The sequence below is a fragment of the Squalius cephalus genome (assembly GCF_949319135.1).
Source record: "Squalius cephalus genome assembly, chromosome: 25".
Classification (NCBI taxonomy): Eukaryota; Metazoa; Chordata; class Actinopteri; order Cypriniformes; family Leuciscidae; genus Squalius; species Squalius cephalus.
Window position 1 is genome coordinate 22044091 of NC_137146.1, and position 24773 is coordinate 22068863.

The 24773-nt window shown below is 45.3% G+C and overlaps 1 protein-coding gene across 5 annotated transcripts in view; it reads left to right on the top strand.

Moving 5' to 3' along the window:
- The window catches only part of atp6v0a1b (ATPase H+ transporting V0 subunit a1b), a 41918-nt gene extending 18246 nt beyond the window's left edge, over nucleotides 1–23672 (top strand). For 2 of the 5 annotated variants that reach the window (XM_079863810.1, XM_079863812.1), the window contains exons 19-22: nucleotides 4026–4043; nucleotides 7540–7657; nucleotides 7745–7916; nucleotides 21765–23650. In XM_079863810.1, coding sequence (XP_079719936.1) covers nucleotides 4026–4043; nucleotides 7540–7657; nucleotides 7745–7916; nucleotides 21765–21858 — 402 coding nt within the window. In that variant the 3' untranslated portion in view covers nucleotides 21859–23650. Of the gene's footprint in view, nucleotides 1–4025; nucleotides 4044–7539; nucleotides 7658–7744; nucleotides 7917–21764 lie in introns of all 5 variants that reach the window. The other 3 variants (XR_013820240.1, XR_013820241.1, XM_079863811.1) reach the window with 2 other exon arrangements.
- Nucleotides 23673–24773: the final 1101 nt, after the last annotated feature.

Sequence of the window (24773 nt, forward strand, 5' to 3'; positions counted from 1 at the left end):
GGGATGGAGGGCCAGGTCCGTGGAGCGGAAGAGGACCTTGAGACTGTGGTAATACGGGAGGCCAGGACGGAGCAGGCAGTCCATCGGGCGGCCAGGACGGAGCAGGCAGTCCATCGGGCGGCCAGGGCGGAGACGACCGTCCATCGGGCGGAGACGACCGTCCATCGGGCGGAGACGACCGTCCATCGGGCGGAGACGACCGTCCATCGGGCGGAGACGACCGTCCATCGGGCGGCCAGGGCGGAGACGACCGTCCATCGGGCGGCCAGGGCGGAGACGACCGTCCATCGGGCGGCCAGGGCGGAGACGACCGTCCATCGGGCGGCCAGGGCGGAGACGACCGTCCATCGGGCGGCCAGGGCGGAGACGACCGTCCATCGGGCGGCCAGGGCGGAGACGACCGTCCATCGGGCGGCCAGGGCGGAGACGACCGTCCATCGGGCGGCCAGGGCGGAGACGACCGTCCATCGGGCGGCCAGGGCGGAGACGACCGTCCATCGGGCGGCCAGGGCGGAGACGACCGTCCATCGGGCGGCCAGGGCGGAGACGACCGTCCATCGGGCGGCCAGGGCGGAGACGACCGGCTCCGGCTCAGGAACAGACACTGGCTCCGGCTCAGGAACAGACACTGGCTCCGGCTCAGGAACAGACACTGGCTCCGGCTCAGGAACAGACACTGGCTCCGGCTCAGGAACAGACACTGGCTCCGGCTCAGGAACAGACACTGGCTCCGGCTCAGGAACAGACACTGGCTCCGGCTCAGGAACAGACACTGGCTCCGGCTCAGGAACAGACACTGGCTCCGGCTCAGGAACAGACGTGTCAGCGGCCATCTTGTCCATAGAAACTGGCTCGGTGGAGACCATCTCGTCCTGAGACACTGGTTCGGTGGCGGAGGTCATCGTGTCCGGAGACACAGGCGTGGAGTCGGCCATCTTGTCCGAATACACAGGCGTGGAGTCGGCCATCTTGTCCGAAGACACAGGCGTGGAGTCGGCCATCTTGTCCGAAGACACAGGCGTGGAGTCGGCCATCTTGTCCGAAGACACAGGCGTGGAGTCGGCCATCTTGTCCGAAGACACAGGCGTGGAGTCGGCCATCTTGTCCGAAGACACAGGCGTGGAGTCGGCCATCTTGTCCGAAGACACAGGCGTGGAGTCGGCCATCTTGTCCGAAGACACAGGCGTGGAGTCGGCCATCTTGTCCGAAGACACAGGCGTGGAGTCGGCCATCTTGTCCGAAGACACAGGCGTGGAGTCGGCCATCTTGTCTGTAGACACAGGCGCAGAAAGAGGAAGAGGAACAGATTCAAGCTCAGTATCCGGATCAGTTTCAGGCTCAGGAACAGATTCAGTCTCGGCGGGACGAGACACTTGACGGGCGGACGTGACGTGAAGCTCAGTCTCTGGATCGGCAGAAGTGACGTGAAGCTCAGTCTCTGGATCGGCAGAAGTGACGTGAAGCTCAGTCTCTGGATCGGCAGAAGTGACGTGAAGCTCAGTCTCTGGATCGGCAGAAGTGACGTGAAGCTCAGTCTCTGGATCGGCAGAAGTGACGTGAAGCTCAGTCTCTGGATCGGCAGAAGTGACGTGAAGCTCAGTCTCTGGATCGGCAGAAGTGACGTGAAGCTCAGTCTCTGGATCGGCAGAAGTGACGTGAAGCTCAGTCTCTGGATCGGCAGAAGTGACGTGAAGCTCAGTCTCTGGATCGGCAGAAGTGACGTGAAGCTCACTCTCTGGATCGGCAGAAGTGACGTGAAGCTCAGTCTCTGGATCGGCAGAAGTGACGTGAACAGTCTCTGGATCAGCAGAAGTGACGTGAAGCTCACTCTCTGGATCGGCAGAAGTGACGTGAACAGTCTCTGGATCAGTAGAAGCAACGTGAACAGTCTCTGGATCAGCAGAAGCGACGTGAACAGTCTCTGGATCAGCAGAAGCGCACTCTGAGCTTGACGGGACCAGCGGCGGCGAGGGCTTTGAGCTGGGTAGGACCAGCGGCGAAGAGGACTCTGAGCTGGTTAGGACCAGCGATGAAGAAGGCTTTGAGCTGGACTGAACCAGCGGCGAAGAGGGCTCTGAGCTGGGCGGGACCAGCGGCGAAGAGGGCTCTGAGCTGGACGGGACCAGCAGTGAAGGCTCTGTGCTGGACGGGACCAGCAGTGAAGGCTCTGTGCTGGACGGGACCAGCGGTGAAGAGGGCTCTAGCTTGGCTGGCATGTCGCTTGCTGTCTTGGCTTCGGCAGATCTGGCGTGAAGTGCAGGCTCGGCTGGACTGGCGTGAAGTGCAGGCTCGGCTGGACGGGGGTGCCACGGAAGGAAGCTCTCCAGACATCTGGAGAGTGCCTCTCTCCAATCCAGACCAGAGAGATCGGGGAGCTCCCTCGGGTCGACCTCCTTAGCCCCCAGCCGGTAACATAACTTAATAGCCTCGTCACCCAGAGAGCAAGAGGCAGCGAGAGGAAAAAACCCCCAGGTGTACTGGAACAGATCGAGGCTATCCAGGGCTAAGGCCGCGATCTGTCCAGCGAACTCCCGGCTCATGCTGGGAAGATCAGGTGAGATCCGTACTGCTGTATTACAGGAGGTCACAGCTGCTGGATCTGAAGTGTGGCGAAGTCTTCTGTCACGTACTGCTCAGAGACACGAAGTAGGAGATCCAAATGCAGCTTTATTTTGTGGGGCAATCCAGAGGCGTAATCCAACATACAGGCTAGGGTCATACACAGGAAAGCAGTCCAAAACAAAGAAACAAACAAACAAACAAACCAGGCAGGGACCAGAGGCAAGAGAGTAATCCAGGGACCAGAGGCAAGAGAGTAATCCAGGAAACAGGGCAAGATATCCAAAAACAAGACAACCAGGGAAACACTCAGAATGGCAGTGTAACACTTAACAAGACTTCGCGGTGAGTGAATGAATGAACAAGGTATATATAGACAGACTAACAGGATGATGAGACAGGTGAATGCAATCAGTGAATGAGGTACAGGTGAATGTGATCAGTGATAAGTGATGATGAGTCCGGGCAGTGAGTTATGGGAAATGTAGTTAGTGAGTTAATATGATAGTCTGATGTGGACTGCCCTCTGGTGGCTCACAAGGGCAGCTCTAGCTGGTGATCGTTACAAGGGGAGGGCTTTAGGGAGAGGGACAAGTAATAGCCAAATGAGGCAGCACTGAATATGTTGTTATTGCATAATGTTTTATAATATACTACAATACACTGAGGTGAAAATGGTATCTGCCTTTATTTGCAATAAGTATAAATTGCATATAACTAGTATTTACATCTATCGCTATTTACAGCATTTCTAAAATCTAAAATAGCCTTCTATTTGCACTTAGTGCTAAGAAAATACTTTTTGTTGCTATGTACACTTGTCACTATGTAAATAGCAACTACTGTTATTTGCACTTAGTGCAAATAGTTGCTGCCTTTTTTATTATTAAATGTTAGTGTCATCACTTGATGTGTGGTCTGTTTTAGACACAGTGGAACAGAAAGTTAGCCATATGGGGATTCAGTCATTTTGGAATGCACTGTAGTTTTGAAACTGTTTTGAAACAGTAATTATTTATGGCCATCGTAATTGAATCTGTCTGTAATTTATGATTATGATGAAGATTATGAGTTATGACTGAGTCTCGGGTATTATCCACACATGGCATTGATTGTTTGTGGTGTAAGATCCTCATCTACTGAGATGGAAAAATGAGTGCAAACATAAGGGCATGATCCTGCATGCACATATCTGAATATTTCCATAACAGCAGTCTATCAGTATAGGTGCAGTATAGAATGCTATGCACATACATCACACACCTGTGAGTAGTGTTTCCACTTAAGTTTCCTAACAGATTGCAGTTTTTATTTGTCTGATGTGTAACCTTTGATCTGCCTTTCCAATCATTCTCAGTGGAATGCATTAGAATTTATCACCGTTAATTCCACAGTAATTGAATTAGAAACATTGATACTAGTCTTTCTGATTTGTTTATCTAAAATTCTGTTCTCTTCTTTTCAAGCATTCGGAGGAAGAACCGGTAAGAGACATTTCTGTATTGTTATATTTGCATACAATCTTTCTCATATATAATTTATTCATAAAAAGGATATTAATTCAAACAAAATTGTAATGATTTATTCAAATGAACAGCTTCTCATAATTTTAGACGCACTTTAAATATAAAATATACTCAAAGAATTTAAGTCATTTTCTCAAAATAGAAATCTCTTTCAAAAACGTGTCCAATCAAACGGTGAAAACATTGTTTCTGTTCAAGCAATTAAATCAAAAAGACTAAAAACTGAGAAGGGCCTGTCTGCATCCCGCAGTACTACAATACACACATCTCTACAAGTTACGCTTCCCGCAAAGAATAAGTTATGTAACGGATGTGGATGTCAATCCTAACCTCAATCAAATTTACTCTAGAGTTTCATAATTTAAATTCTTTAAAAAATTGGGAAAACAAGCAAAATGATTTCCGCCGTCTGTGATCTAGAGGATGTGATCGAATGCCTTATCAGTGGGTGGCGATAGTGAAGAGAAAAAAATGGTAGATGAATGGAAAGATCATTCTTGGATACACTTACCTGCTGTTTCTTAGTGAGACAGTTATTTCTACACTCAATTGTTAAAATTATATAGTCTGCTTGATATCGTGTTAATACAAACTATGAGTCACTCAATAGCCTTGGACTTCAGGTTCCTTAGATATCCTGATAACACACCTCTGTGATAGAACAATGAGAGTGTTACGTCAGGTTTTCCATGATGGCTTTTGTGCCATTCGGCATGCTTGACAAAAGAGTCAAGTGGAAAAGGGAAACCAGCTCCTGCCAAGCCAAACTTTACAAGTAGGAATGATCAGTCCTGTGTTTTCCTTCGTGATAAACACACCTGACATCAATGTTCCCTCAATTGTATCGCTAACGTTGCAGAGTAAGACCTATTTCTATTGGACAGAAACTTTGACCACCTGAGCAGGAACATCCTGGACATATTGATGGACTCCAGCTGAAGTGCTGTCCATACATTTAGGCTATGTTCGGATTCCAGTCCAAAATTGTCATGCCCTTCACTCGCTAACTTCCCTCCGTCTCATTCACTCGGATGTACGTCATTGCTTACGAGTGCCCACTACTGGCGGAAACTGCAATGGGCTGAACTGGAACGTCCTAAGCCCTTGATCACTTGGAATCAGCTAAAGAGTTGATTTATTTTTTACATTTTTTTCCCTTTAAGAATTTGTTTAATGCAGCATCCAAATGTATATAGGTGTGTGTGTGGGTTGTTTTAAATAAAAAAAAAATATATATAATTAATATATCATAGAGTTGTTTGTTGTGGTGGTGATTAGACGAGATTTGTGGTGACGTCACAATCGTACTGCATTGTGGGACATATAGGTGCCTGAAGTGTACATATGAAGTAGACTCGCTCCCTCTGTCAAAATCGAGGGAACGAGGGTCTGTCCATATAAACTTCCCTCGTCCACTTCACGAAGTGGAACGCACTTCAAAATGGCGGCGGGGATTCCCCCGAGGGGAAGTGCTTTGGGAAGTTCGCAAGTGCGTGTCTAAAAGTGGACTGGAACGCAGCACAGTTTGTCATGCATATTCAAGCATGCATAAGTATGTATAGTATGTATATATAGTACTCTGAATTTCCATCCATCCTGTCTCCAAAGTCCAAACTGCTTGTCAGGGTCATGGGATACAGGTCCATTTCAGCCTTCTACTTTTATTATGAAATAAACTTCATCAAAGACTCTTCATAGAACAGTGTTTGTGTAAATACACTGCTCATATCTTGACAAAAGAGGATCTGTGAACTTTAGACCGAATGTGGAAGAAAAAAGACAGGAAACACTGAGATCACTGACATCACAATCATCGCAGCTCTATTGTTCTCAACACTAATGACTCCATGCAGCTTAAGCAATATGAAAATATTATGATGGAAAGTGAAGATGAATTACGAAGCCAGTGTTCCTTCTAATGCTCATTTTTAGAATCTGATAACACTTCACTGGCCAAGTATGCTCACATTCGCAAAAACATTCACTTCAGTTAAGAAGCTTCCAGTACTTGTAGAAAGTACAAGAGCAGAATATTAAAATAATATATGCACAGAAAAACATACAAAAAATGTTCAGCTGTGTGCAAATATAAGTGGGTGTATAATTTGAATAATAAATATAACAAATATAACGTTTTATTACGTTCCTGTAGCTCAAACAGTATAGCATGGCACTAGCAACGTAATGAGTCTGGAACGCAGGGAATGTATGAACTGATAAAAATATAGTATACTATCAGTGCAGTGTAAGTCACTTTTTTTAAATGGATAAACATAAATGTAAATGAGACCTTATAAGTTCTGAAAAGAATACTAGCTTACTTCTCTCTGAATTCTGCATAGTATACACTTCATACTGCTTATTGTAAGTATTTTTTAAACTATTTATGCATTTTTAATTAAATACTTATATAATCTTGGCAGTCGGATCCAACAATGAGTCACATGTCGGTATTTCAGGTTTATTAATCACAAATGGGCAGTTTAAAGGCAACTTTAAAGGAATAGTTCACCCAAAAAGGAAAGTTCTGTTATCCTTTACCCTCGTGTTGTTCCAAACCCATTAGACTTTCGTTCATCTTCAGCCTGGGAGATTTCTGACCCTTCATTGAAAGTCCATGCAAGCAAAACTTTGATGCTTCAAAAAGTTCATAAAGAGATTTTAAAAGAAGTTTATATGAATTGAGTGGTTTAATCCAAGTCTTCAGAGGCTACGTCTACACTAATCCAGATACATTTGAAAAAGCATATTTTTCTCTTCATTTTGGCCTTCTATCCACACTGAGACAGGACATTTTTGTCCTTTTTGAAAATGCTCTCTCAAGTGGATAAAACGTTGTTTTCGTGTTGTAGTGTGAACTGTGAAAACAGTGGTACCTGTATGTGCTATTCACTTTCACAGTTTGCTAAAGATACGTTACATTGTAAAATCTTCGTATTATATTCCTGCAAAGATAGCAGAAAATGTACTCGCAATTGCTGTCCTGTGGCAAAACATAAGGGCAATTGAGTTTTAGACCATATAATGAGTGGCGATTGAGAAGGACCTGAATGCACCAGTAAGTGATGAGATATTTTGCTATTAAAGGGATACTGCCAGAAGAATAGCATGAGAATTTTATTATGTCTGGTCTTTTATTACATTTTACGCATTCACAGTAAGATGATTTATTTTAAGCATCTTCCAATGTTTCAGTGTGGACGATAAACTTTTGGAAAATGCAGACAGAGAGCATTTTGAAACGAAACAGGTTTCAAATGTATCCGGATTAATGTAGAAGCAGCCTGAAGAGACATGATGGCTTTATAGGATAAACATTGCATGTACATAGAGCATGGTAAACTAAAGCACAAAGTACAAGTTAAATAACAGAAATTTTTTTTTTTTTTTTTTTTGGCTCCTACATTCAAAGATCATTATTGACCCAATTCTGGTTTTCTCTTTTTGTCTGCAGTTTAACTTTGGAGATATGGCTGTTCATCAGGCCATTCACACTATAGAGTACTGTTTGGGCTGCATCTCCAACACGGCCTCGTACCTGCGGCTCTGGGCCCTTAGTTTGGCTCATGCTCGTAAGTGCACACACACACACACACAAATATCCACAGCATATCCACTGACTTGTTGAAATATAACTTTCTCTTTTTTCTGTATATCAGAGTTATCTGAGGTTCTTTGGGGAATGGTGATGCGTATTGGGCTGTCCTCTCGGAGCGGTGGCGGATTCTTTGCCTTGTCGATCATTTTCTCTGCCTTTGCTACACTAACAGTGTGCATCTTACTCATCATGGAGGGACTGTCTGCATTCCTGCATGCTCTGCGCTTGCATTGGTGAGATACACAAACCAACAAATGAAATACTGAATTTATTTTAAATTTAAACAATTGATCTTTAACATTTTTGTTGATTTTATGAAGACTTCACTCTAAAATACCACCTGAACTATATGTCTTGTTCAGTCATGAAACTCTAGATGACACAGACTGATAGGTTCTTTACAATAGCAAACACATAATTTCATCATTTCACCCTCTAGGTTAACTATAGACCCGATATAGGTTACATGCCGTTTTTACATTCTATCATGTAAGCAAAGTACACAAACAGTGATTACAAGGTGGTTTTGTTTTTTCATTTCTTCATTAATTTAATTTCTTTGTTATCTAATTGATGACTAGTCTATTCTTGGGCAATGGTTTAGACGTCTATTAAATTTTTCACTGACAGCCCAAATTTTGTCTTGTTTTAGCCTAGATGTTTGGGCTGTGTTTGGACGGCTATTAGACATCTTTTAAATGCAAAATTGCTTGCTGGGTTACTACATGGCACAAGCTGCTTGGCCTTCTGCAGCCAATGACATTGCTTGTTGAACATTTAAATATTCTGGTTCAGAATAGAGTTTAGAATTGCTCTAAAACCCTCCACCTCCCCCAGCTCCACCTGTCTAGATCTGCCTATTCATGCAGCAGCAGCATGTCTTACATGCTCACGGCAGCATGTTTGTGTGTCTATTGCCAGTAGCAAGTCCATATTTGCTTTGCAGCAGCGAGAGAAGCATGCGTACCAGATCTAGTCAAAGTCCCTTTCAAGAAAAGTCTGTTCACAAGGCGGCCATATTTGCAATGCCTCCAGGCAGCTATTCCTGGCATCCAAGACCAAGTCCAAACTACTTGAATGGAGGAATCTTTGAAATCCCAAAAACTGCTTGTCGAACTCACAGTTAAATCAGCAACAAAATCTTACATGAACTGTCCCATAAATGTTATCAAATACTGTTAAAAAAGCATATTTTTTTCAGGCTGGAGCAGCCATTGAATATGCGCAGTCATAAGCGCGCATCACAGAACACAGACTGTTTCAGTAGTAACTGGAGTTTATAACAGCAGTTGCAGTGACGCGATGACTTTATCAATCAGCGATTTGCTCTCTTATTTAGATGGTTGGACTTATTCCACCATATTGCGCGTTGCACATTCTCCCATTCATAAGTAATATGAGTGCACCGTCTTTCTATATACAGTGAGGAAAATAAGTATTTGAACACCCTGCTATTTTGCCAGTTCTCCCACTTAGAAATCATGGAGGGGTCTGAAATTGTCATCGTAGGTGCATGTCCACTGTGAGAGACATAATCAAAAAAAAAAATCCAGAAATCACAATGTATGATTTTTTAATTATTTATTTGTATGATACAGCTGCAAATAAGTATTTGAACACCTGAGAAAATCAATGTTAATATTTGGTACAGTAGCCTTTGTTTGCAATTACAGAGGTCAAACGTTTCCTGTAGTTTTTCACCAGGTTTGTACACACTGCAGGAGGGATTTTGGCCCACTCCTCCACACAGATCTTCTCTAGATCAGTCTGGTTTCTGGGCTGTCGCTGAGAAACACGGAGTTTGAGCTCCCTCCAAAGATTCTCTATTGGGTTTAGGTCTGGAGACTGGCTAGGCCACGCCAGAACCTTTGATATGCTTCTTACAGAGCCACTCCTTGGTTATCCTGGCTGTGTGCTTCGGGTCATTGCCATGTTGGAAGACCCAGTCTCGACCCATCTTCAATGCTCTAACTGAGGGAAGGAGATTGTTCCCCAAAATCTCGCAATACATGGCCCCGGTCATCCTCTCCTTAATACAGTGCAGTCGAACTGTCCCATGTGCAGAAAAACACCCCCAAAGCATGATGCTACCACCCCCATGCTTCACAGTAGGGATGGTGTTCTTGGGATGGTACTCATCATTCTTCTTCCTCCAAACACGTTTAGTGGAATTATGACCAAAAAGTTCTATTTTGGTCTCATCTGACCACATGACTTTCTCCCATGACTCCTCTGGATCATCCAAATGGTCATTGGCAAACTTAAGACGGGCCATGTGCTGGTTTAAGCAGGGGAACCTTCCGTGCCATGCATGATTTCAAACCATGACGTCTTAGTGTATTACCAACAGTAACCTTGGAAACGGTGGTCCCAGCTCTTTTCAGGTCATTGACCAGCTCCTCCCGTGTAGTTCTGGGTTGATTTCTCACCTTTCTTAGGATCATTGAGACCCCACGAGGTGAGATCTTGCATGGAGCCCCAGTCCGAGGGAGATTGACAGTCATGTTTAGCTTCTTCCATTTTCTAATGATTGCTCCAACAGTGGACCTTTTTTCACCAAGCTGCTTGGCAATTTCCCCGTAGCCCTTTCCAGCCTTGTGGAGGTGTACAATTTTGTCTCTAGTGTCTTTGGACAGCTCTTTGGTCTTGGCCATGTTAGTAGTTGGATTCTTACAGATTGTATGGGGTGGACAGGTGTCTTTATGCAGCTAACGACCTCAAACAGGTGCATCTAATTTAGGATAATAAATGGAGTGGAGGTGGACATTTTAAAGACAGACTAACAGGTCTTTGAGGGTCAGAATTCTAGCTGATAGACAGGTGTTCAAATACTTATTTGCAGCTGTATCATACAAATAAATAGTTAAAAAATCATATATTGTGATTTCTGGATTTTTTTTTTTTTTTTGATTATGTCTCTCACAGTGGACATGCACCTACGATGACAATTTCAGACCCCTCCATGATTTCTAAGTGGGAGAACTTGCAAAATAGCAGGGTGTTCAAATACTTATTTTCCTCACTGTATAAAGTCTTTTATCTAGTCCACCAAGACCAAATACATTAACATTGTCATATCCTTTAACATGCCAAATTTATCTATGTTGTCATGATTGAAATGATGTTAGCAAAAAATCTATGAATGAATGGAGCGGAACAGCTAAGAGGATTAGTCTCTTCTATAACTGTTTTTTTTATCTATCTATCCTCGCCACACTTTTCTGTTAATATTTGAAAGTCTAGTTTATGTCATCCTTCTAAAATGTGCAACAGAGGTAAAGAGTGTGAAGAGGAAACATATCACTTCCTCTATAACTTTATGTCCTGATAACTGGTTTTATTTTATTATTGCAAGGCAGAACTGCCTTTCCATTGCCCAAACATTCAGATATTACTGCAGATAACATACTTCAGATATTATTTCACAGATTTAATTAGAGGAATAACACATACCTAAATCTGAAGGCATTGTTTCACCCAGTGCAATATATATATATATATATATATATATAGTAAATATACATTGATCATTATCAGCAAACTGTTTCTGCAGCTAAAATATAATGTACATTTATTGTTGATACTGTAACACTAGAAGATAATACACATAACACCTGGTGAAACATGAAATGAAACATAAAACGGTGTTCTGCTGTATTGCAATGGAGCAAAATTTTATTTCATGACATCTGCTTGTTATTTTATCTTATATTTCATTTGTTTCATTCATTGCCTTGCGAGGTGATATGTTAAAGTACGCAGCTTTCTGAATGCTATAGTCACGGTAAGAATGACTTTTAGTGAGAGTTTTAATTGTGGCATTTCAATATCATTCCCGGCCCGACCCATTTTCAAAGCTTTCCACATGCATGTTGGAGGCAAATAAAGTTCTGCACTCTTGGTGCTTTTATTTGTTCCATGTGCGGAAAGATGGAAGAGTCTTTTCTCTCTTGACTTAAATATTTATCACAGCAGTGAGAAATTCCTCCACTCTTAAATGTTCTAACACACACAAACAGGATGAACATCTGAAATAAGGAGGCAATGTTTCCTTTCTGTTGTTATTTATTTTTTCCAATATAAAATCATTTTCCAGTTCCATTTGATGTTTAAAAGCTTCCCCCAGTTTGTGTCTGGACATTACCTTTCTCAAAATCTCAACCTTCAGTTCAAAAATATGTTCTCTACACTGCAAATCTAAACACTCTTATCTATGAGCTGCTGATAGTGACGGAATGTGTGACTACAGCTTTTCACTCCTTATCTTCGGATAAACCTGTAGAAATTGAAAAATGTTCCCACTATAGACAAAGTTTGAGAAATAGCCCAAAAAAACAATTTATCCACAGAGCTTAATGATATGAAAGTTTTAAAAAGGCAAAAATGCTTATATGAAAAGAAAGTCGATATGATCTTTGCACAGAACTTTCTGAGGATGTCAAAAGAGCGCTTTGTGCATTTGTTTTACAGTCTAACTATAATGTATAATATTTTTTTATATAGGATTTAAACTGATACACTGTAAATCCAACAGTTGTTCTAATTAACACTTTTTAGTTTACTTAATGTCGTAAATTATTTGTAGTCTATTCTAGTATAATTCTAATTCTAGTAATCTGTACTATTCACATACTATGCCTTGGTTACTCAGAGAACACAAGTTAAGATTAATTGATTGTTTTGAGTGCCTTTTTGTCAAGAAAAAAAAGGGGGAAATTCTCATTTCCTCCACTTCTGCAGTTATCTTTCTCTAGTTGCATTTACTCATTTACCAAAGTCATCTTGAATGTTGAATTGTCAATACAAGTGAAAAATATGAGAGAACATCACATAAGATGACTTCATAAATTGATGTTGATTTTCCTAAAATGTTTTTGTTTGAACTCACCATTATGGTAATTAGTGTTCCCTTTCGAAAGCTACACTTAAAGGGGTGGTTCAGGATTTTCGACATCGGACCTCATTTTCAAGTGAGTCTGGTTGTTATTCATCAATGGAGACAGTTTTCAAAAAAATTCATCCAGTCCTTACTTTTGGATAGTTCGCCTATGCTAGGCTAGCGCGAGTCAACGGTGCACATTAGCCTGCCATTAAAAACAGTTCTCTTACGAGAGGTTCTCTCGTATTGCGTAGTTACTACGCTACGGGAAAGCCTTTCTTTCTCGAGATACTGAAGCCAAAAATTATCCTTAATTTTTATAATCTTGTCAACGCAGTGCGGCAGCCTGCAGACCTAGGGCAGGCTTACTAGCGTGCCCATTGGCTGCCCTGCGGCAACTGCAGCAGCCTACCGCTGAGCCCTTGGCGTGACGTCACGACCAATGAGCACGCTTGGCGCGCTTAATGCGTCACAGCCCGCGAAAAGGGGTGTGGCTTAGCGTATAAAAGCGGGGCTCGGAGGCTGCTTCTCTGATTTCTGTCTTTTCAGCGAAGCTCTACGCATCGCTGCTCTCTGAGGAAGCCGCCGTCGAAACAAGCGACCAGCACGCCGAGGATCTCAGCCTGAGGACGCCGGCCGCCTTCGCCGCCTTCAGCTTTCCCTGCCTGCTTCGCTATCCGGCGAATATATCCTTTTACTGCTCTGTGTTGTATGTGTTTGTGTGTTCGCCCCGCGACACACTTTGCATCTAAAAGAGCGCGAGGCGTTGTTGCAAATGCCTCGCTCATCCTGTGGCTCGTGCAGAGCCGCGCTCAGCGACGGAGACCGCCACGTGATCTGCGCTCTCTGCCTGGGTTTCGACCACGCAGCCCGCGCCCTTCACGGGCGGCTGCGAACAGTGTGAGGACTTGCCGATGTCGACCCTGCGGGCTCGACTCGCCATGTTTCACGATCCTCCACCTTCTCCGGCTGCCTCTTCCGGGCCGTGTAAGAAAATACGCCGCTCTCAAAGGCTTTCCGAGCCGGTGGTTATAGCTGAGCGCTCGCCGGAGCCCCTCCCGCGAGCCTCGCTCTCTCCTTCTCCCCCGCCCTTCACCGACGCGCAGCGGCCGGCCTCTGCCCGCACTGCCGTCGCATCAGGGGGTGAAGCAGACCAGCTGGTTACTCCCCTCTGTCAAGCCGCGCAAACGGCGCCGCTCACAAGGGATGTCAGAACGGACGGTCACGGGCTATAGCTTCCTTTACGTTACAAGGAAGCTACCCCCCCCCCGGATGACGCACGCCCTCTCCCCCTCTGTTCGAGCCGCGCAAGGCGCCGCTCACAAGGGATGTCAGAAGTAGACGGTCACGGGCTGGCTTCCTTTACGTTATAAGAAAGCTACCCCGCGCCTCGGTCGCGCGCGTCACTCTCCGGCCACCTCCGTTTCTCACACATTTCTCAGTCCCCTCCTAGCTCAGGCGACTAGAAATATCTATATTGCAGTAAACGAGCCTGTTGTTATACACGCACGCCTGCAAACAAACAATGTCACAGCACATAATGACATCTTCCCGCTCTCTCTCCCTTTGTTCGAGCCGCGCAACTGCGCCGTTCTCAAGGGATATCAGAGCGGACGTCACGAGCACCGGCGAAAGGAGGAAGAGAGAGTGATTTCGTCCCGCTTAGGCCGGACTTCCTCCAATCCTCGCATATTTCTCAGTCCCCTCTAAGTTCAGGCGGCTGGAAATACTAATACTGCAGTAAACGAGCCTGTTTTAATACATGCGCGCCTGCAAACAAACGCTCGGTCATATGCTCGCACTGACTGGAAGCTCATGTGTGCCCCTGTGGCTCAGTGGCAGAACATTAGGCTTCCGCACCAGAGATCCGTGTTCGAATCCGGCTCTGGCAGCAGAAAAACTTTTTTCTGCTTGCTTCTCCGAGTTCGCGGCCAGCTTTCTTACATACAGAAAGCAAACCCGCATCTCACGGGATACATATTTCTCAGTCCCCTCTAAGTTCAGGCGGCTGGAAATACTAATACTGCAGTAAACGGGCCTGTCTTAATACACGCGCGCCTGCAAACAAACGCCGAAACACGACGCTCGGTCATATGCTCGCACTGACCGGAAGCTCATGTGTGCCCCTGTGGTTCAGTGGCAGAACATTAGGCTTCCGCACCAGAGACCCGTGTTCGAATCCGGCTCTGGCAGCAGAAAAACTTTTTTTCTGCTTGCTTCTCCTAGCTCGCGGCCAGCTTTCTTACATACAGAAAGCAAACCCGCATCTCACGGGATAAATATTTCTCAGTCCCCTCTAAGTTCAGGCGGCTGGAAATACTAATGCTGCAGTAAACGGGCCTGTTTTAATACACGCGCGCCTGCAAACAAACGCCGAAACACGACGCTCGGTCATATGCTCGCACCAACTGGAAGCTCATGTGTGCCCCTGTGGCTCAGTGGCAGAATATTACGCTTCTGCACTGGAGAACCGTGTTCAAATCCGGCTCTGGCGGCAGAAAAATATTTTTTTCTGCTGGCTTCTCCGAGCTCGCGGCCAGCTTTCTTACATACAGAAAGCGAACCCGCATCTCACAGGATGGTGCTTGAGTATTTATGAGCGTCTAAACATATGAGCCATCAAAGCATTTGATCTATAACGCCGATGGTGTTACAAGTGTAGAAAATGTGCCCACTCCCATGTGCTCACTGCTACACACAAAACACGGTCTCCCCGGTAACGCTCACAGAGCGCACTCTCATAAAGCGGACACATGCCGCTTGAGTACTAAGTGTAGTAAATGTGCCCACAACTCTGTGCTCACACCTAGCTGCTGCCCGCTCTATCACACAGTTACCCCGGGTTGCAGATCCTCTAAAGCTCACAAACATTCCGGCTCTGGCCGAAGGTGTCATAAGTGTAGAAAATGTGCCCACTCCCATGTGCTCACTGCTTCACACAAACATGGTCCCCATGGTAACGCGCATAGAGCGCTCTCTCATAAAGCGGACACAAGCCGCTCGAGTACTAAGTGTAGTAAATGTGCCCACAACTTTGTGCTCACACCTACCCGCTGCTCGCTCTGCCATTCAGTTACCTCGGGTCGCACACCCTCTAAGCTCCCAAACACTGGCCGTGTCATAAGTGTAAACTCTGCGCCCGCTCACGTGCACGCGCACTCACTTTTAGACATTACAATCCCCACGCCGCTTTCGCGCCAGGGGTGTTTGTCAGCAAATCGCGCTCCATCCTCTGGGACCGAGCTACCGAACGCTGTACAGCCGGCCAATACTGTTTACCAGCCCCCGTGTTCGAGCACCAGCGGCGCGCACGCCGCTCCATCCTCTCTGATACAGGTTCCCCAATCCCGCGCAGTGCGGCGATCTGAACCCAGAGACCATTCGACCCCTAGCTATGCATGCGGAAGCATGGGAAGCTATTCAGGGCGCGTCAGAATGGGTGCTGAGTACTATAAAACACGGCTATTCGCTTCAATTCGCTCGTCGCCCTCCGCGCTTTCTAGCACAGACGGAGACGAAAGTGAGTTCAGAAGCTGCGCACCTGCTTCAAGCTGAAATAGCGAAGCTGCTGCGCAAAAGGGCTATAGAACAGGTTCATCCTTCTCTGAGCGAGTCGAGCTTTTACAGCCGCTACTTCCTCGTACCCAAGAAGGACGGAGCGTTAAGACCTATTTTAGATCTGAGACATCTGAACAAAGCCCTCATGAGACGGCCGTTCAAAATGATCACAACCAGAAAAATCCTCGCGCAGATTCGCCCAGGAGACTGGTTTATCTCTCTCGATCTAAAAGACGCATATTTTCAGATCCAGATAACTCCCCGTCACAGGCCATTCTTGAGATTCGCCTTCAACGGTCGAGTATATCAGTACACAATCCTGCCCTTCGGCCTGTCTTTGGCACCCCGTACATTACGAAATGCATGGACACGGCTCTCGCTCCCCTGAGAAAACAGGGAATGCGAATACTGAATTATCTGGACGATTGGCTTATTCTAGCGCTGTCAGAGACGGAACTTGTGTCTCACAGAACAGCGCTTCTTAGCCATCTGGAGGATCTGGGTCTCTCGGTCACTGGACCAAGAGCTCGCTATCGCCCCGTCAGTCAATTTCCTTCTTGGAATAGAACTGGACTCGGTGGCTATGACGGCCAGACTGTCGGAGCAGCGCGCGCGCCGCATCCGCCTCCTCGCCGCATCCCTCCAAATAGGCAGCCGGGTTCCGCTGAGGACATTCCAGCGTATCCTGGGGCATATTGCCTCAGCTGCAGCAGCGCTCCAGCTGGGCTTACTGCGCATGCGCCCGCTTCAACGCTGGCTGAAAGCGCGCGTGCCCCACCGAGCCTGGGCGGCCGGCGGCTTGCGAGTCAAAGTGAATCAGAGCTGCATTTCAGCCCTGCAGCCCTGGCTGGCAGCCGAATGGTATCACACAGGAGTGACTATGGGAGTGATTTCACACCGGAAAGTTGTCTCGACAGACGCTTCCAACCTAGGTTGGGGAGCGCTCTTCGAAGGCAGACCGGTCTATGGCCGCTGGTCAGACCAGGAGAATCTCCTACACATAAACTGTCTAGAGATGCTCGCGGTCGAGAAAGCGCTCAAACACTTCCTCCCATTCCTCCACGGTCACCATGTTCTAGTCCGCACGGACAATACATCGGTAGTGGCCTATGTGAATCGCCAGGGCGGTGTCAGATCAAAGACGCTCTGCACCCTGGCGGAACGCCTCCTCGTGTGGGCTCAGCACTCTGCGCTCGCTGAGAGCCGCGCATGTGCCTGGCCACCTGAACGAGGGCCCCGACAGACTGTCCAGGGACAACGTTCCCCCTGGGGAGTGGTCTCTACACCCCCAAACAGTCCAGTCACTGTGGCGCCGTTTCGGCAAAGCGAAAGTCGACCTTTTTGCGTCAAAAGACAACGCTCATTGCCCAGAGTTCTTCTCGAAGAACGAGGACTCGCTGGCCCAGACCTGGCCCAGCGGCCCGCTGTATGCTTTTCCCCCGGTCTCTCTGCTGCCTCAGGTCATCAAGAGAATCAGGGAAGCGCGCCACACAGTGCTCCTCTTAGCCCCATACTGGGAGAACCAAGCTTGGTTCCCGGATCTAATACAGCTGGCAGACTCAGCCCCCTGGCCGATACCGGTGAAGAGAGACCTTCTCTCTCTAGCCCGCGGCTCGATATGGCATCCCCATCCAGAGCGCTGTCTCTGCATGCGTGGAGCCTCAACGATTACACGCTGATCTGCCAGACGGGGTCATGAACACGATCATACAATCTAGAGCCCCCTCTACGAGGCGGCTCTACATGTCGAAATGGTCAGTGTTTAACAGATGGTGCACTGCTAAGGGGCTCGATCCACAGACATGTGGGGTATCGCGAGTACTGTGTTTCCTTCAAGAGTTACTGGACGCGGGCAGGTCCCCCTCCACGCTCAAAGTCTATGTCACGGCCATTTCAGCGCTCTCTGTTCAGAGCTGGGCCGCGCATTAGGAAGGAACGAGTTCGTCATCCGCTTCCTTAGAGGAGCCAGGAGGATGAACCCCCCGCGACCCCCCTCGGTTCCTATGTGGGATCTTTCACTGGTCTTGGAGGCCCTGAAAGCGCATCCCTTCGAACCCTTGGAAACTGTGGATATGAAATACCTCACGCTCAAAACCGTTTTTCTGATAGCACTGTCTTCAGTCAAACGAGTGGTGGAACAGCTCTTTGTTTCGTTTGGCGGGCGCACCAAGGGTCTCGCCGCCTCGAAACACAGCCTGTCCAGATGGATAGTGGACGCTATTGCTGCTGCTTATGCGTCTAAAGACCTGCAGTGCCCATTGGGCATTCAAGCTCACTCCACCAGAGGCATGGCCTCGTCGTGGGCGTGGTCCAGCGGGATTCCCATTCATGACATTTGTGCAGCGGCAGGCTGGGCCTCCCCCTCCACATTTGTTAGGTTTTACAACCTGGATGTTCCCGCCTTGCAGGCGAAAGTGTTATCAGTCTAAGTCTCGCGTATGCCAGCCCACTATCTGTGCGCGGGCTACGTTGTGTGATTTAGCTCTACTGGTTGAGCTGCACTATACAGGGAATTGTCAGTTCGGACCGGCCGTGCCGCTCCTAACCCCCTAGTGTGTGCTTATGTACGGCGCTAGCCCTCTGTGGGCCGCCCGGCTCTCTGCTATCACGTTCCCCGGGCTCTCCCTGGGACTCATTCAGTGGATGCTGGGCGCGCACGGCGTTGACAAGGGTGTTCCCGTAGCGTAGTAACTACGCAATACGAGAGAACCTCTCGTAAGAGAACGTTTCGGTTACTAACGTAACCTCTGTTCTCTCTAGAAGAGGGAACGAGTATTGCGTAGCCCGCCGTGCTCGCGCCACGAGCTCATTCGCTTCATGCGACAGAAACCAGAGAAGCAGCCTCCGAGCCCCGCTTTTATACGCTAAGCCACACCCCTTTTCGCGGGCTGTGACGCATTAAGCGCGCCAAGCGTGCTCATTGGTCGTGACGTCACGCCAAGGGCTCAGCGGTAGGCTGCTGCAGTTGCCGCAGGGCAGCCAATGGGCACGCTAGTAAGCCTGCCCTAGGTCTGCAGGCTGCCGCACTGCGTTGACAAGATTATAAAAATTAAGGATAATTTTTGGCTTCAGTATCTCGAGAAAGAAAGGCTTTCCCGTAGCGTAGTAACTACGCAATACTCGTTCCCTCTTCTAGAGAGAACAGAGGTTACGTTAGTAACCGAAACGTTTTACCCACTCCACAGTACACCAAAAACAAATCAATTATAACGCCAGACTATCGATGTAAATGTCTGTTGTAAATGTCTGTTGTAAATGTCTGTTGAGAGAATAATGTTAGAAATCAAAGTACTCTTGTATCTCAATTATCTGCGGCAGGTAATACACTTGCGTGATTGTTATGTGGACCGGCTCTCTCGGTTTCCTAGGTAACCAAATATAACTCCGCCGCTGCTGTAGACTGCATATAAATACAGGGAACAAATTATAACTAATGCAATGTGATGAAAGGGTAGTTTGATTTCTAACATTATTCTCTCAACAGACATTTACATTGATAGTCTGGCGTTATAATATATTTGTTTTTGGTGTACTGTGGAGTGGGTAAAACTGTTTTTAATGGCAGGCTAACGTGCACCGTTGACTCGCGCTAGCCTAGCATAGGCGAACTATCCAAAAGTAAGGACTGGATGAATTTTTTTGAAAACTGTCTCCACTGATGAATAACAACCAGACTTACTTGAAAATGAGGTCCGATGTCGAAAATCCTGAACCACCCCTTTAATGCTGCACTTGATTCAGTGCTCTGGGAACACTTTTGTGTGAAATATGTGTGTAACACGTCAATGGAATTGACTTTTATAGCCTCGAACAGTGACGTCATCAAAATGTGCGCTCGTCAGAGGCTATAATTAGATGTGCCACTGGTGCATCGACAGGTCTTTTTGTCTTCAGACCATACTGTGTGTGTGTGTGTGTGTGTGTGTGTGTGTGTGTGTGTGTGTGTGTGTGTGTGTGTGTGTGTGTGTGTGTGTGTGTGTGTGTGTGTGAGATGGTAGGAGTTAGTTTTCACTAGGCAGTGCACAGAAAATTCTCTTTATCCTCTCATTCTGTCAAACAAGAGAAAAGGGAAAAAAATTGCAATGTGCAAAGCAAACGGTGTGTGTATTACACCAGTATTGCTGGCCACATTCCACCCATTGGCCCTTGCCAATCATGACCTCCTAATAATCCCCATCCACTATATTGGCTCTATCACTCTCTCTCATCTCCACCTATAGCTGGTGTGTGGTGAGCGCACTGTGCCTTTGTACTGTCACACACCAGTATTGCTTTGTTTGTTTTGGGGGAGGAGCACGCTGCCCTTACATTGGAGAAGGGCGAGTGCGAGCATTGTGAATTGTGAATGGTTAAGATGCTACGCACTCGCCTTGCTTTCTTTCAAGGGCCAACACCCGCTTTGCCATCATGCGGGGCTCCCATATGGATCAGGCTGAGGGGCGAGAGACAGGTCCGTCCCTATCGCTCGCACTCTCTCCAGATCCGGATGTCCTCTTGCTCGACCCTGGTGCCTCTTCGGCTCAGGTGGAGGACAGCAAATCTCTTGAATCCGATATGGATTACGAGTTGCCTCCGATATGCATTTGTCCCTCCGTGCGACCAAGCAAACGGTCCGTGCTATTGGTCGTTCAATGGGTGCTTTGGTCAGCACTGAGAGGTATCTGTGGCTGAATAATGGCGCAAATACCAGTAAATTGACTAGCGCAAACCTTAGTAAATCACCTTGCATGATTCATTTAAATACATTTCTCCCATAAATTTTGCGTCTGAAAGGGAAACTCCTACAAATGCATATGCAATAAGGTCAGCCACAAAAATAACCCTGTCCACGCCTTTTCAGCGCTAATTTTTCACTGCGTGTGTTCAGTAAACCCTGACAATAGTTTTTTAATGCCAAAAAGAGCTGGTGCAAGCTGTTAGTAACTCTGGCCCTTGGTTTGGTTTTAAGAAAACAATACTTTTATTCAGCATGGACACATTCAATTGTTCAAAAGTAACAGAACTTTCTATTCATCAAAGAATTTCGGGGAAAAAACAGTTTTCAGAAAAATATTAAGAATCAAATGTTTTTTAAGCACCAAATCAGCAAATTAGAATGATTTCTGAATGATCATGTGACACTGAAGACTGGAGTAACGATGCTGAAAATTCAGCTTTGCCCAAACAAGGAATAATGTACATTTTAAAATATATTACAAAACCGTTAGTATAAATACAAATTATATTTCACTGTTTTTACTGTATTTTTAAACAAATATATTTTTAAACTATACAAATATTTTTAAACTATGCTGCCTTAGTGAGCATAGGAGACATTTTATGTTTTCCAAGTGTATGTGTGTTTTAACGCTGCTAGTGCGTGTATGACTGAGAGGGCATGAGAGACATTTTGGCCACTGATAGCTGCCACAGTATAGCAGACTTCCCGACGGCTGACACAATCCGCATATGGTCTTACAACCCAACCCCGATTCTCACTCTTTTACTTCAACACCCTTTCTCTTTTGAGGAAATTACCACAAACATACTTTAAATAAATAAAGATGCAAGTACAATGTTGTCAACAGGAATCCACAGGTGTCTTTTGTATTAAATGTCCTGCTCTGACACTGTGTTCTTTTGTCCTGTTTTTCCTGTCATTTAGGGTGGAGTTCCAGAACAAATTCTACACAGGACAGGGCTTCAAGTTTGTCCCGTTTTCCTTCGAGAGTATCCTGGAGGGTCGATTTGATGAATGAGCTACTACAACTCCATCAAATATCATCAATTCCCACTTCTGCATGGATCTTCTCTCACCCTGTCATCTTAAGGAGCAGTGCTGTCTGGTGAAGTGTTTGTAAAATGTGACCCCTGACCTCTAAATGCACATTTTCTGGGGTGTTTTTGAGATGTGGTGTTCTGTAAGCCTTTCTCCCAGATTTATTGCCCAACTTTCTGTAAACAGTCCCTCAAAACAGTCTATCAACTATAATGGATGTAATGGTTGTATTAGATGGATTTAAATCAACCAACGTGTAAAAAGTCTTATGCTCATAGTGACCAAAATGAAAATCTGTAATGAATCATGATTGGAAATCTAGATTGAACTGCCTAATTAATTATTTTGAATCATTTTACTGACTGCACTCAAAAAGAGTCACAGCTAGAGCAGAGCATAACTGGAATAAAACGTATGTTCACTATAGAAATTTTCATGACTTTTACATGTTTAAAATGTTTAATATTTCCAGATTTACAAGCTTAGCCATCACAGCTAACCATGAAAACCTGCATTTACATCTAAAACAATCAGTAAGCCTAGCCTTTATGGTTAAATGACATGATGGATCTATAGATAAACACTAATGAATGTTGTGGTTTCCCTGCTGATGTAATTCTGCACTTGTTGTGTCTTTCCACAAAATATTCTACTGTATTTGTGTTGTTTTGAAGGGGCAGATGAAATTGATGGTTTCAGGGATATCTCAAACTTGAGTCAAACTGGCTCTAAGTTGATCCCACATTGCAGCTAGTCATAAAAAAGCAACATTTAACAGAGTAAGGGTTAACATCCTGTTACTGAATTAAAGACCCCCTGTGGTGAAAATCAAGTGTGGAGTTTGTGGTCATGTGGTGTTTTTAATATGCTTTAAGACAAACCATGTGCAAAGTCATAAGTCAACACCATTGCTGAGTATTTTCTCCTTAAAACTCCAGTGAACCAAAGACAGTCTCGAAAATGCGAACTGAAATCGCTACCTTGTAACCAATCACGTCAATGTGCCAGCAGTCTTTTGCATATCATTAACTGTGGTCTCGAGAGAAGCCAGGTTATATATATTTTTCTGTTGATATGAAAAATCAGGCACATTTAGCAATATAGCTAAAAGCCTTTCTCCACATCCTAAGTTGTTCAAAAAAATCATATTAATTACCGTTATGTGTTTGATGTTTTTATGCGATTCATAAAACGCATTACCATTATGAAACATCGACTATATGAGTTGACCGAGTGGATCTCCGAGCTGGAGTGAGTGAGTGGAGGTGGGGCTTATTTGCATATTCATGGGTCTGTGTATATTAAATGAAGCAAGGGTGTAGAGTTACTGTACATTCAAACTATTTTAAGGCGTTAAAAAATAAAAAATAAATAACAGGAAAAAAACGTTTATATATGTAATTTTGGTGATCAAAGATGAGTTTTAAGGGATAACATTTTTGACTACAGGGGGACTTTAACAGCAATAAATATATCACAGCCGTAGCTAGTAAAATATGTTAATGTTTGGTGGACAACTTTGTCTTGCTTAAAAGTGAAACATATCAACGTGGAAATAATATGTAAAAGATTCAATTAATTATCTATTTATTTGTTGCAGTGTTTTATTGTTTTGCTGTGGTGATGTGGCAGGTCTTCTTGCAGAAAAGAGTGTTTGTGCATGAATGAACATTTCAGTAAGGCTTATACAATTAAAACAGTCCAAGATGTTTGTTGTTCAGTGTGAAACCCTGTTCCTCCTAAATTTGACAATTAAATATCTGGGGACAATAAACTCATGTCAGTGTTTATTTTAGATCTAAGACTCTTTGTTCTCTTCAAATACACATTTGATCGTTGGTATTAAAGTGTTAGCCTAGTTCACTCAAAAATAAAAAATGGAATGTCATCCTTTACTCACCCTGTCCTTCCAAACCCGTAAGACTTTCGTTCAAAAGAAGATATTTTTAATGAAATCTGAGAGACTTCTGTTCCTCCATTGAGAGTCCAAGCAAGTAATTCATATCAAGCGGTTTAGTCCTACATTTCTGAAGAGACTCAATCGCTTTACATGATGAATAGATTGAATTTAGACTTTAATTTACATATAAACATTGATCAGCAAACATAAAATCAACCCTACAGACTGATGCTTGATGCACAAGAACAAACCTCATTGGTTCTTGCTGAAGCTCAAACGTGCTGCGTAACACGAGAATGAACCTCATTGGCTCTTGCTGAAGCTCAAACGTGCTGCGTAACATGAGAATGAACCTCATTGGCTCTTGCTGAAGCTCAAATGTGCTGCGTAAAACGAGAATGAACCTCATTGGCTCTTGCTGAAGCTCAAACGTGCTGCGTAACACAAGAATGAACCTCATTGGTTCTTGCTGAAGCTCAAACGTGCTGCGTAACACAAGAATGAACCTCATTGGTTCTTGCTGAAACTCAAACGTGCTGCATAACACGAGAATGAACCTCATTGGCTCTTGCTGAAGCTCAAATGTGCTGCGTAAAACGAGAATGAACCTCATTGGCTCTTGCTGAAGCTCAAACATGCTGCATAACACGAGAATGAACCTCATTGGCTCTTGCTGAAACTCAAACGTGCTGCGTAACACAAGAATGAACCTCATTGGTTCTTGCTGAAGCTCAAACGTGCTGCGTAACACAAGAATGAACCTCATTGGTTCTTGCTGAAACTCAAACGTGCTGCATAACACGAGAATGAACCTCATTGGCTCTTGCTGAAGTTTAAACGTGCTGCGTAACACAAGAATGAACCTCATTGGTTCTTGCTGAAACTCAAACTTGCTGCGTAACACGAGAATGAACCTCATTGGTTCTTGCTGAAGCTCAAACGTGCTGCGTAACACAAGAATGAACCTCATTGGTTCTTGCTGAAACTCAAACGTG